The sequence below is a fragment of the Salmo salar genome, chromosome ssa19 (genome assembly GCF_905237065.1).
Source record: "Salmo salar chromosome ssa19, Ssal_v3.1, whole genome shotgun sequence".
Taxonomy (NCBI): domain Eukaryota; kingdom Metazoa; phylum Chordata; class Actinopteri; order Salmoniformes; family Salmonidae; genus Salmo; species Salmo salar.
Window position 1 is genome coordinate 17606933 of NC_059460.1, and position 12990 is coordinate 17619922.

At 42.3% G+C, this 12990-nt stretch overlaps 1 protein-coding gene across 2 annotated transcripts in view; it reads left to right on the forward strand.

The window, feature by feature from the left end:
- Positions 1–12990, forward strand: part of LOC106578541 (partitioning defective 3 homolog) — a 566386-nt gene that overhangs the window by 361172 nt on the left and 192224 nt on the right. For both annotated transcript variants that reach the window (XM_014157480.2, XM_014157481.2), the window contains exon 16: positions 10226–10380. In XM_014157480.2, the coding sequence (XP_014012955.1) occupies positions 10226–10380 (155 nt within the window). The remainder of the gene's footprint in view (positions 1–10225; positions 10381–12990) is intronic.

The window sequence follows — 12990 nt, forward strand, 5'->3', positions numbered from 1 at the left end:
CACACCTGGATTGTGCAACATTATTATTTTCAAAATAATTAAAGTGCTTTCAAATTCTTTCTTGAACATTTCTAGGCAACAACTTTCAGGTCTTGACATACATTTTCAAGTAGATTTAAGTCAAAACTGTAACTCGAACACTCAGGAACATTCACTGTCTTCTTGGCAAGCAAATCCAGTGTAGATTTGTCCTGGTGTTTTAGGTTATTGTCTTGTTGAAAGGTGAATTAATCTCCCAGTGTCTGGTGGATAGCTGACTGAACCAGGTTTTCCTCTAGGATTTTGCCTGTGCTTAGCTACATTCTGTTTTTTAATTTTTTATCCTGAAGAACTTCCCAGGCCTTAATGATTACAAGCATACCCATAACATGATGCAGCCACCGCTATGCTTGACAATATGGAGTTACAGTGAGGGAAAAAAGTAGTTGATCCCCTGCTGATTTTGTACGTTTTGCCCACTGACAAAGAAATGATCAGTCTATAATTTTAATGGTAGGTTTATTTGAACAGTGAGAGACAGAATAACCCCCCAAAAAATCTTGAAAAATGCATGTCAAAAATGTTATAAAATGATTTGCATTTTAATGAGGGAAATAAGTATTTGACCCCCTCTCAATCAGAAAGATTTCTGGCTCCCAGGTGTCTTTAATACAGGTAACGAGCTGAGATTAGGAGCACACTCTTAAAGGGAATGCTCCTAAGCTCAGTTTGTTACCTGTATAAAAGACACCTGTCCACAGAAACAATCAATCAATCAGATTCCAAACTCTCCACCATGGTCAAGACCAAAGAGCTCTCCAAGGATGTCAGGGACAAGATTGTAGACCTACACAAGGGACAAATGTAGGAAATCAATTTGTGTAAGCTTCGTTACGCTACAAAAGTGCCAGTGCTGAACCTTAACCTCTCTTGGGTATGTGGGACGTGACCGTCCCACCTGCGGGACACACTCCCAACAACCAGTGAAATAGCAGGGCGGCAAATTCAAAACAACCAAAATCTCATAATTCAAATTTCTCAAACATAGAACTATTTTACATCATTTTAAAGATACACTTCTCCTTAATCCAACCACATTGTCCGATTTCAAAAAGGCTTTACGGCGAAAGCAAAACATTAGATTATGTTAGGACACCACCTAAACAAGAAAAGCCACACAGCCATTTTCCAAGCAAGAAGAGGCGTCACAAAAAACACAAATACAGCTAAAATTAAGCACTAACCTTTGATGATCTTCATCAGATGGCACTCATATGACTTCATGTTACACAATACATGTATGTTTTGCTCGATAAAGTTCATATTTATATCCAAAAACCATTTTACATTGGCCCGTAATGTTCAGAAATGTTTTTCCTTCAAAAACGTCCGGTGAATGAGCACATCAATTTATAGAAATACTCATCATAAACGTTGATAAAATATTAAACTGTTATTCAAAGAATTATAGATAAACATCTCCTTAATGCAACCGCTGTGACAGATTTAAAAAAAGATTCATGGGGAAAGCACACTTTGCAATAATCTGAGTACGGCGCTCAGAAAACAACAGCACGCAATACAGATACCTGCCATTTTGGAGTCATCTAAAATCATAAATAGCACTATAAATATTCACTTACTTACCTTTGATGATCTTCATCAGAATGCACTCCCAGGAATCCCAGGTCCACAATAAATGTTGTTTTGTTCGATAAAGTCCATAATTTATGTCCAAATACCTCCTTGTTGTTAACACGTTCAGTAAGTTACTCCAAATGTAGGAAGCGCGCCAAAAATTTCACGATGAAAAGTCAAAAAAAGTTATATTTACGTTCGTAGAAACATGTCAAACGATGTATAGCATCAATCTTTAGGGCCTTTTTAACATAAAACTTCAATAATATTCCAACCGGACGATTCCAATGTCTTGATAAATGTAATGGAACACAGCTACCTCTCACGTGAATGCGCGCCAATGAACTCATGTCCTTTCCTGAGTCAACAACTTCCAACTTCCTTTGTTCGCTCTCTGTTCACCATAGAAGCCTCAAACAACTTTCAAAAGACTGATGACATCTAGTGGAAGCCTTAGGAAGTGCAAAATGAACCCTAAGTCACTGTGTGTTAGATAGGCAATCACTTGAAAAAACTACAAGCCTCAGATTTCCCACTTCCTGGTTGGATTTTTCTCAGGGTTTTCCCTGCCATATGAGTTCTGTTATACTCACAGACATCATTCAAACAGTTTTAGAAACTTCAGAGTGTTTTCTATCCAAATATATTAATATGCATATCCTACCTTCTGAGTCTGAGTAGCAGGCAGTTTAATTTGGGCACGCCTTTCATCCGGACATCAAAATACTGCCCCCTACCCTAAAGAAGTTAACAAATGAGCCAGAATAACATTTACTCTCATGGGTGGCCAAAAATAACTATCTGAAAGCCACGCTCCTACTATGCCATGCCTCCAGTCTTCTGATCTGACCCGTTGGATCATAGATTAATTACCCAACTAAATGACCCAACTGGCTGTGACGAAAATAACCCAGTGTGTTCTGTACACCACCCAGCAATGGGTTGTTTTATAACCCAGCATTTTTTTGTGTGTAACCATTCTCTAAGTTCTCTAAGTATGCGTGTATTATTGTCCATATGGTTATTAGCATAACTTGCCAACATCAGTGTAAACAGCCATCTCTACTTCCCTTTTGTGTGTGTGCGTGTGTGCGTGCGTGCGTGTGTGTGTGTGTGTGTGTGTGTGTCTGACTGTTTTAATTACAGTCTATATCTTCCTTAAATGCTAATAGTCTCCTCTTGGTTTATGAATTTGAATATTAACCAGGACTCGCATTGTGTCATACATGCTGTCGTATCCCTCGCTGTTTGTGTGTGGTGAATCTCTGCGGGCACTATGCCAACACCCCCTCTCTTCTTCACACATGCACACACACAAACCTTACACACATCAACCCCCTCCTATCTCAACCCCCACTGTTCCCTCCTGTTCCATTCACTCGAGTGGAAAAGTCACTCCACCCAAACTCAATTAAAGAACACAAACACAAAACGGAGGGAAAAATGAGAGAGAGAGAGAGCACAACACTAGAGTCGTAAGACAAACAGACAAAGTCATCTTAATTGCTCCCGCTCTGCTCCTCCCTGGCTTCATTATGGGCAGAAAAGATTGCTGCAAGTCACAGGTGTTCCAGCTACCAGCTCCTCTGTGATTGTTGTTGATGAAATATTATGTGTGCCACTAGATAGAACGCACAGGGAGAGAGATGGGAGGGGGGAGCAAGAGAAAGCTAGAGAGAGGGAGTGTGTGTGTGTGTGTGTGTGTGTGTGTGTGTGTGTGTGTGTGTGTGTGTGTGTGTGTGTGTGTGTGTGTGTGTGTGTGTGTGTGTGTGTGTGTGTGTGTGTAAGAGAGAGAGTGAGCTAGAAAGAGAGAGAAAGTTAAAGAGAGAATCTAAAGTCGGAGGGGGAGAGCGAAGGGGAGTGTAAAGAACATAGTGGAGAAGAGTATAAGTAGACCTCTCTCCTTGTTGTTATCCTCTTCTGAAAGAACTCTTCCCCTCGCCAATAAGTCAACATAAATCATGTGTGTCGGCTCCCACAGAGCCTTGTCTTGTCTATGGCGAGCAACATTACATGACTCCGGGCCAGGCAGCACAATATGTATTGAATCAAAATAAGAGGACAAAATCCAAGCACCATTTAAATAATAACAATTACGGTTACAAAAATAAAACTTTCTGGAACAATCTCAAGTCCCATGATGCACACTCTGCTTAGTCTTATCTTAGCAGCAAACATACAAACTAGTGCCAATACAAATCACAAATTTGACTAAGAGTTTCTTGTTCTGTCTAAAACGTATCTCCTTGAAGCAAACACAGCTGAAAGTCTTGAGAGAATACAGTAGGTTTTTATCCAGTTGATTGGTTGACAGGTCTATTGGTTGACAGGTCTATTGGTTGACAGGTCGGCTATAGTGGGCCAGTGGCGTGCAGCGTAGACAGAGGTATTGGCCAGACCTACAGTACCCAACCTGTGTGTGTGTGTGTGTGTGTGTGTGTGTGTGTGTGTGTGTGTGTGTGTGTGTGTGTGTGTGTGTGTGTGTGTGTGTGTGTGATTGAAAGCAACTTGGTGCCGTCTGACATCGGGAGCAGTCATGCAGTGAACTGTGGTGTCGGACCACTGAGGTGGCGAGGCCGAAGCGGGCTCCAGGAGGGCCCTCTCAACACACACACACATCACAAACTTCACACTGAGTATCAGTCTTCACCTCTCCCCACGGCATCCAGATGTCCAAACTAGGGATTTGCATCGTCTGGCACAGGGGAGATACTACCACGCGGCCCTTCAGAGAACCGGACAGATTTTAGATGAGCAAAAGAGATGGAGAGAGGGAGAAAAAGCAAAAAGAAAGAGAGCGGGAGGAAGGGAGAGAAAGCCAGAGAGGGAGAGAGATGGGGAAAAAAATAAGAGATCTGGAGCCACACTGTTAAAATAGGAGCGTGGAGATTCTTTAAACATGCGGCCGACGTGTAGTTTGACACATTTAACTTCCTCTGAAAGGGAAGAGTATGAGATGTAAAATGCAAGTTAAGGACTTGGGTTTGCCTCTAAGCAATCCTCTCTGCTAGTTAATTTTGGATGAGGTTTTGAACGGCGAGTCGAGCTATGCTGCTCAGAATGGGTGAAATGGATTTTAAGTGATGCTGCTTTAGAATGGTAGAAGAAGAAAAGGTACTGTTTTATCCAAATGGAATGGGCAGAATACCAGAACTAGGACAAAGACATGGTTTATGTCCCAAATGGCACCCTATTCCCTATAGTGCACTACTTTTGATCAAAAATAGTGCAGTTTTTTACTATTAAAAAAAGTAGTGCACTATATAGGGAGTAGGGTGCATTTGGGACACAATTATAGACTTCTTCAGGGGGAATAACACTAATATACTGTAGTTTTGTATCACGGTTAACATACCTAGTTAGTTTTCTATCGCATTAGAGTTTGGTCAGATAATGATTAGGACACACATTTAATTACATTTTCCATTTTCCTCCTTCAATGTATGAACAGATTTTGTTCTTGTAGTTTGTACTTAATTTAATGCCCCTTGGTAGGACTTAAAGGTAGCAATACATGGCCTCTCATTTCTCAAAAGAAGTTACTTAATCATACATGGTCCAAATGTTCATATTAGGGCTGGGCGATATGGCCAAAATATCTTATTATGGTATTTACAAAACAATTGGGCGGTTTGATGGTATTTTATGTTTTTGAATAAAAAGTTAAACATTTGCCTTATGAGTAGTGCGTGATCCTAAGGTAGCAACACATGCATTCTATGTGATTTCAATGAGTCTCTCTCCATTCTGATAGTTTTATACTATACAAATAAACTTCACTCAAAAATAATTGTCTGAATTTTTTATTTATTTCTGCATTTCCTACACTCATTTGAGATTATTTCAGCACTGCCACGTAGAGCTGCACGATATGGGCAAACAATCTAGGCCTTATTTTTTACCAAATGTTATAATTGTGATTTGACTTGGGATTTAGAGAAAAACACTTGGGTGAACTGTTGGAATCATGGAAATAGATAGATTTTTAGAATGCAATAGTGGGCATTTTGAATTCAGTGTTTGACATGACAACGAATGAAAATGGCAGGGAGGAGTTATTGTGACAGGGTAGGAACCAAAGTGTTGATGAGTGTTTCCTAAGGGACCCTATAATCATTGGCTACATTCAATGTTTTCTCTTAGCTACTTCATGTTGATAACATATTCTTGCTTCGCATATGCCTCTTTGATTGAGAAGATATTGTTGCACAAACAACATGCAGGGGTAGGTCTACTCAATCGCTAGTATTATCAGGCTGTAAAGCTAGTTACGTTTGCTCTGACTAGTGATTAGCATTAGCGGCTAACAAGATTTAGGCCCAACTTAATAAGAAAAGATGAACTAGCTTGCAGATGTACGTAACACAAACTAATAGTGTAATTATAGAACACTAGTGGATTTATATTAAGAAGCAAAATGAAAGCAGCATCATTGTCATCAACATTGTTGCATGTGCTGTATTGACCATGCAGAGACTGAACGCAAGTGTCTCGTGGTAGAAGAACAACAAATGCTTTCCTTGAGTGACAGGGGGTGGGGCTAGTTCTGTATGGAAAGTGGCATGGAGAGCGAGAGACCGGAGAGAGGTGACTCACGTAGCTAAGTAAACCATAAAAATGGATGTAACACACAGCGTATCATATTTAACAATCCAAACATTCAAGTACCGTTATAGAAAGTAAAGCCCAAACCAGTCCGTACATCCATAGCGGTATATCGTAAAATACGGTATAGCCCAGCCGTGGTTGATATCATAGAATTACATTTAGAATTGGATAATAAGATTTCCATGTTTCATTCTGTTAAGTTCATGCATTGAGTCTGCCTATATCTCATGCCATATAGAAATGCTGGAAGTAATACTCTAACCAGACAAGGCTTTAACTTCACACTGCCATTAACATGCCATAGGGACATTCATAGAAAGTTAGCAAGTGCCACCAGAGTAAGATTGAATTCTCCATTAGTCTGTGTCAGTACAAGCTAGATGTGAAGTGTAGAGGTACTTTACATCCCCTCAGGAACATAGCACAAGGTTAACACGCAAGCACGCACACGTGTGCACACACACACACACACACACACACACACACACACACACACACCGCACGCACGCACGCACGCACCAAACACACCACAGACACATACACACACACACCACACACACACCCATGAGAGAAATAATGTCAAGTTTAGCTTAGCTAAGGCGTAGCCCAGGGCGATGTTATTCACACACACTGTAAAAGATCCTACAGAGGACTTACCATGTTAAGCTAATGTGTTTGTCAGATCTAAAATATGGGTCAAAATGAATGAGAAGCTTTTAAGTTTTTCCCAGACAATGAAGCCCTAACATAGGAAGTCCCCTTGTGTTTCTGATATTCTCTGTACAGCACTTCACTTGTCATAGATTCTAAAGACAAGATATCAGGGAGTTGCCTATGCATGAATTAACGTTTAAGGTTGACTAGAGAGCAGAAGACAATCTCTTGAGTGTGTGTGTGTGTGTATATTACACACACACACACACACACACACACACACACACACACACACACACACACACACACACACACACACACACATCCCCTACATACTATGCTTCCACATGTGGCTGTGTTTATTGTGTGTGTGTGCTTAGTTTGAGGCCCGTGCTGTGTCTTTAAATTGTCTGGTTTGTTTGTGGCTACAGAGGCTGATGTGCAATATGGATGACGTGTGGAGGGCAGGCTCGGCCAGAGCTCGGGGTCCATGTAAGCTGACAGTCACACATTGTAGTTGGGCTGCCTCCGTCCTGCCTGCTCCCAGCCTGCTGTCTGCCGCCCTCCTGCCTGCTCCCAGCCTGCTGCCTGCCTCCGTCCTGCTTGCTCCCAGCCTGCTGCCTGCCTCCCTCCAGCCTGCTCCCAGCATGCTGCCTGCCTCCGTCCTGCTTGCTCCCAGCCTGCTGCCTGCCTCCCTCCTGCCTGCTCCCAGCCTGCTGCCTGCCTCCCTCCTGCCTGCTCCCAGCCTGCTGCCTGCCTCCCTCCTGCCTGCTCCCAGCCTGCTGCCTGCCTCCTAAGGCCAACAACATCCCCATGTTTAGTCACAGCTCTCTGGGAGCTGGGTTAACCAACAGAGCTCAGGGAATGGACCTCCTGCTGAATGAGTTGATGTTGCTGCTGTGGCTTTACACACACACATACAACTGTGCACACACACACAAGATAATGATGCTTCTGTGCTGTCTCCATCCCTTACTCCTAAAGGCCCAGATTGGTGGGTTTGTCCTACCAGAAGCAGAAATGTTGCTGTGTGTCACAGTAATTGGTTGAAGGTGTGTCCTTAACCTTCAGTGGCTGTGAGACTGTACCCTTCTACTGTTGGTGGTGGCCTTTGATGGTTGGCAGGCATTCTCTCTGGGTGTGTTAAATCAGCCCAAACAACAGACAGCCATGGCTGTGTTGGAGTGAATTAAAACTAAATTCATCATGAACACTAGTCTTTCCCTCTCCCTCAGCTACCTTTGGAACAGTTGACATTTAAGGAGGAGTTTTTCTGTTCTGTGATGGAGAGGGGAGAAAAGTGAAAGGTGATGAATAATACATTGTCCCTCTCCTCCTCTGTTCCTCCTCCTCCTCCGCTGTTCCCGTGAAGCAGTGTGAGGTGGTCTGTCAGGGAGACGTTGATGGTAGTGTGTCAGTCTGGCGGTGACACACAGAGCTTGTTATTTGTAAGTGTGGTCGGTCGGTCACTACGCTCCCCATTGTTTAACCCCAAACAAAAGACAAACGCTACCGCCACAGAGACCCTCTTCTCTACTGCATAGTGGAGTTACTTCATCAAGCCCAAGGGAAGGCTCTACTCTGAAGAGTGTTCTCTTAGAGAGAGAGAGGGGGGAAATGGAGATGGGGAGATAGAGATCGAGAGAGAGAGAGAGAGAGAGAGAGAGAGAGGCTGTGTTAATTCTGCCCCCAGGGAGAGACATCGACTGCATTTTATGTCAAACTGCGACAGATATTCTGATACAGTGGGGGGAAAAAATATTTGATCCCCTGCTGATTTTGTACGTTTGCCCACTGATAAAGAAATGATCAGTCTATAATTTTAATGGTAAGTTTATTTGAACAGTGAGAGACAGAATAACAACAACAAAAAATCCAGAAAAACGCATGTCAAAAATGCTAGAAATTGATTTGCATTTTAATGAGGGAAATACGTTTTTGACCCCCTCTCAATCAGAAAGATTTCTGGCTCCCAGGTGTCTTTTATACAGGTAACGAGCTGATATCAGAACAACATGAGGAGAGAAAGGGCTCCTCCAGTCTAGAGTTGACTGAGCAGAGTTACTGTAGTGTTGTTGTGTTGCTGCTCTAATGATAATGATGTTTTCTCTGTGGAAGGTTAGAAAGTCAAGTGAACCATTGTACTGCTGTCTCCTATCTCCTGGCTGTTCTTCCCTCACGTCTCACTCATTTCTCTCTTTTCAGACTGTATTGTGGACCCACCTCTCTGTTGTTTCTCTCTCTCTCTCTCTCTCTCTCTCTCTCTCTCTCTCTCTCTCTCTCTCTCTCTCTCTCTCTCTCTCTCTCATATGATGCGTTGAGCTGTTATCTCTCCACTTCTTTCTCCATCAATGTGACCTCTCTAGGCTGGGGTCATAGGATCAAATGTCAACAGTCCACTGCCTGGTCACTGCAAATCTCTCTTCACAACGAGCTACATTCAACACTGTGATTAATATTGTCAGTCTGTGTACACTGGTTTCTCTGTGTGTGTGTGTGAGAGAGAGAGACAGAGGGAGAGAGAGTTTCACTCACGTTTATCTGTGCTCATCAGTGTTCATGTCTCTCCTCCCTCTATCTCTGCTCTAATTGGAACATTTTCTCAACTTAATTGCGACTTTCTCCTTGGCATGCAAATGTTGTTCTCTGGCTCGCCTAGCCTGCCCCCTCTCCTGCTCCTCTCCTCTTTCCAATTAAGATCCAGACAGAGATAGGGCCGCTCAAAGGTAGCACGCTATGGAGGGCTGGGCCCACCACTGCCCCAGACAGGGGGATATTGAGTGGTTGTGACCCCAGCAGAGCACCACCTCGCTGGGCATCACACCCACGTATCTCCCCCTGTGAACTCTGTGGAGGTGTCCTTGATGAGAGCAGTCACTACAGATGTGTGTGTGTGTGTGTGTGTGTGTGTGTGTGTGTGTGTGTGGGTGGATCTTTGGACACTGGCACAACTGAAACTCTTTATCAGCTGTTCTGATCAGATCTCCTCCCCATCGTTCTAGAAGCCAAGGGGAGGCATATTGTGTATGAGTGTGAATATTAATTTAGAGATTTTATCATCCAATATCATGCTTCGTCTGGCCTGTTCGTAGTGTCCAGAGCCAAGTCTCTATTTTATGGCAGTTAAACCAAAGGGGTATATATTTGTGTAGTAGTTATCCATTATCAAGTTTTAACATCATTTAATAACCATATATTGTTTTGACTTATTTAGAGCAGAGATATGGATTGCTATTGATGTACTGAATGTTTCTGAATGGTGATTAACTGAGACCACCAACACACACACCTTCATCTTCAGTCTCTCACTCCTGTCCTCTCCTCTCTTCCTCCATCTCTCCCTCAGCTCCCTCAGTCCGGACACAGAAGATCCGGAAGATTCCTTTCAGAGGGAGGGGTTTGGACGCCAGAGCATGTCAGAGAAACGCACCAAACAGTTTGGCGACAATGCAAATCAGCTTGAGATCATCAAGACGCGCAAGTCCAAGAGCATGGACCTAGGTAATAACTACTGTACAAGACCAAGAGCATGGACCTAGGTAATAACTACTGTACAAGTCCAAGAGCATGGACCTAGGTAATAACTACTGTACAAGTCCAAGAGCATGGACCTAGGTAATAACTATTGTACAAGTCCAAGAGCATGGACCTAGGTAATAACTATTGTACAAGTCCAAGAGCATGGACCTAGGTAATAACTATTGTACAAGTCCAAGAGAATGGACCTATGTAACAACTTCTGAACAGGTCCAAGAGAATGGACCTAGGTAACAACTACTGAACAGGTCCAAGAGCATGGGCCTAGATAATAACTACTGTACAAGTCCAAGAGCATGGACCTAGGTAGTAATTACTGTGGGCACCTGGGCCCAGATTCACAAAACCTTCTTAAGAAGAAATTGCTTCATAACTGCCATTTTTTCCCTTAACTATAGACTTACTGTAAGAAGAAAGTTAAGCAAAGTTGCTATTCTTCAAAAAGGTGCTTGGTAAATTTTATTGAGCTATTTGTTATGTTTCTCCTTAAGCAAGAAGTTAAGAAGAAATTAGATTCTTGATAGTAAAGCTTCTGAAAGCAATTAAACATGTTTATTTCACTCTCAAAATTTCAGTATTGATTATTTTAAACCCAAGAACATGTTTTAGCACAGTCATTTCAGTAAGAGATATGCTAACATGATTGCTATTGCTAGCTAGATAGCTTGCTAAAACAATTGACAAGCAACAAGCATCTTAAGATTTATAAGAAGATATTTGAGAAGTTTGTAAAAAAGTTATAAAATCTTAAGGTATTATTGAGGAATTGCACTTATTGACTTCTTTTTTTTTTCTTAAGAAGCTTCTTAAGTTTTTTCGTGACTTGTTTTGTGAATCTGGGCCCTGGTTGGTTAACACCAACACTCCAAACCCCTGGGTCCTCCTTCAACCCCCCTTCCACATTCCACTCTGTCCCTTAACATGTCACATTGTAAACCTGTGCCCAGTGGCCCATTGTGAAACATGGGTAAATTATCTGCAATGTGACTGTACAAAACCTTATTTTTTCCTAGCCCTTCGAGACTGATAGGAACAATTGTCCTGGAACATCACCATTAGGGTCAGCGTGCAGTTTTGGTGCTTTGTGAAAGATCCTGGGGATGGGAATAGACAGACAGGTGATGTGGGATGGAATGCTAGTCTTGACGAGAAACATGCTGAGGAACACTTCAAGCCACTCCCCAAAGGACCATCTGGCTCTGCACCTCGCATCATTGAGTTATCATGACAGATAACAGACATTTTTATGTCTTTAGGTATCTAGAGTCTTGACCTGACAGGACTTTTATCCTCCAGGGACTAGCTTAGCAGTTTCCCTCAAACTCTAAAAGGTATAAAAGTTCATCACAAACCCAGAGTCCTCAAACTAAGTCTTAGTATAAAAATATGTAATAATCCACTCTGGCCGATGGATGGGTTTCACTGACCGAGTAGCTATTATTCAGCAAGATCCTGATCATTGTGAAGGGCATTATGTTTTCAATATCAATGAAAGTTCAAATGATTGGAGGAAGTGTTTAGATCTGATGAGAAGTCCATAGGAAGCTGAAAACCGTAACCTGAAGCTTCTATTTCTTAGTAGCTAAAGGTCTCATCATCGAAAAAGGCACACACTATCATGGTTCATCAAAAAGCTTTTTAATTGTACCACTAAGTGCTGTCAGCAATTCATGTTTTTTTTTCTCTCTAATGAGAATTTTATGAGTGAGGAAAAAGGAAGATCACTTATCGAAAGCTTTATGCTAGCTGTTGTTGAATAGACAGTTTTACTTTGCAAATAACAGCTAATGCCTCCAAGCATCACTGGGAGCATTAAGATGGGCTTGTCAGTGATAGATTATCAAAACTCAGGAACCCATCGGGCACATCATGACGAATCAGATGAGGCATCGGAATATGACCGGGCATAACCGCATGTCAGAAATGAGCGGAACATTCCCTCGCCGTCGGGATCTCAAGCGCTTCTCAAACCTGACAAATCACCCTCACGTAGCTCTTAGCATGTTTAACAAAGCTATTTCTCCACAGAAACTGTTTTTCTTTGAAATATTTCTAAGTAGGGTGTTTTTCTCCCCTCGTTAATCTCGTTTCAGGAGCTCTGTGCCAAATCAGATCAGCGTCAACAGCTAACGTTTCATGACTTTCATGACCCATCTCCATAAATATGTGCTAAACACTAAGCTGCCCAGACACCTTAAAGTTTTATTCCATTTAGATGTGGAACAAGATTGAGAGGAGGAGAAAATAAGGGGCTGAATACTGCACACCTCTCTGTGGCTGAGAGGAATATGCTAACACATTATACCCAGTCAGCCTGAATAATCCAATGATCGACAGAACTGCATGGTGTTTTAATATCTCTCCACTTCTGATTGTTATTCCAAAAGCTCTTCAATAGTCTTTCTCTTCCTCCCTTTTCACAGTGATAATATGCATGTTGGCTGACTAGGCTAGCCTTGGAGACTGGCCACAGTAACACAAAGACTAATTCAAACCCTTTTCACACTAGTTGCTGGAACCACATCAGAGTGTATGGTTCTGGTTGCCACGATAGTGTGAAAAGGGTACTAGAGA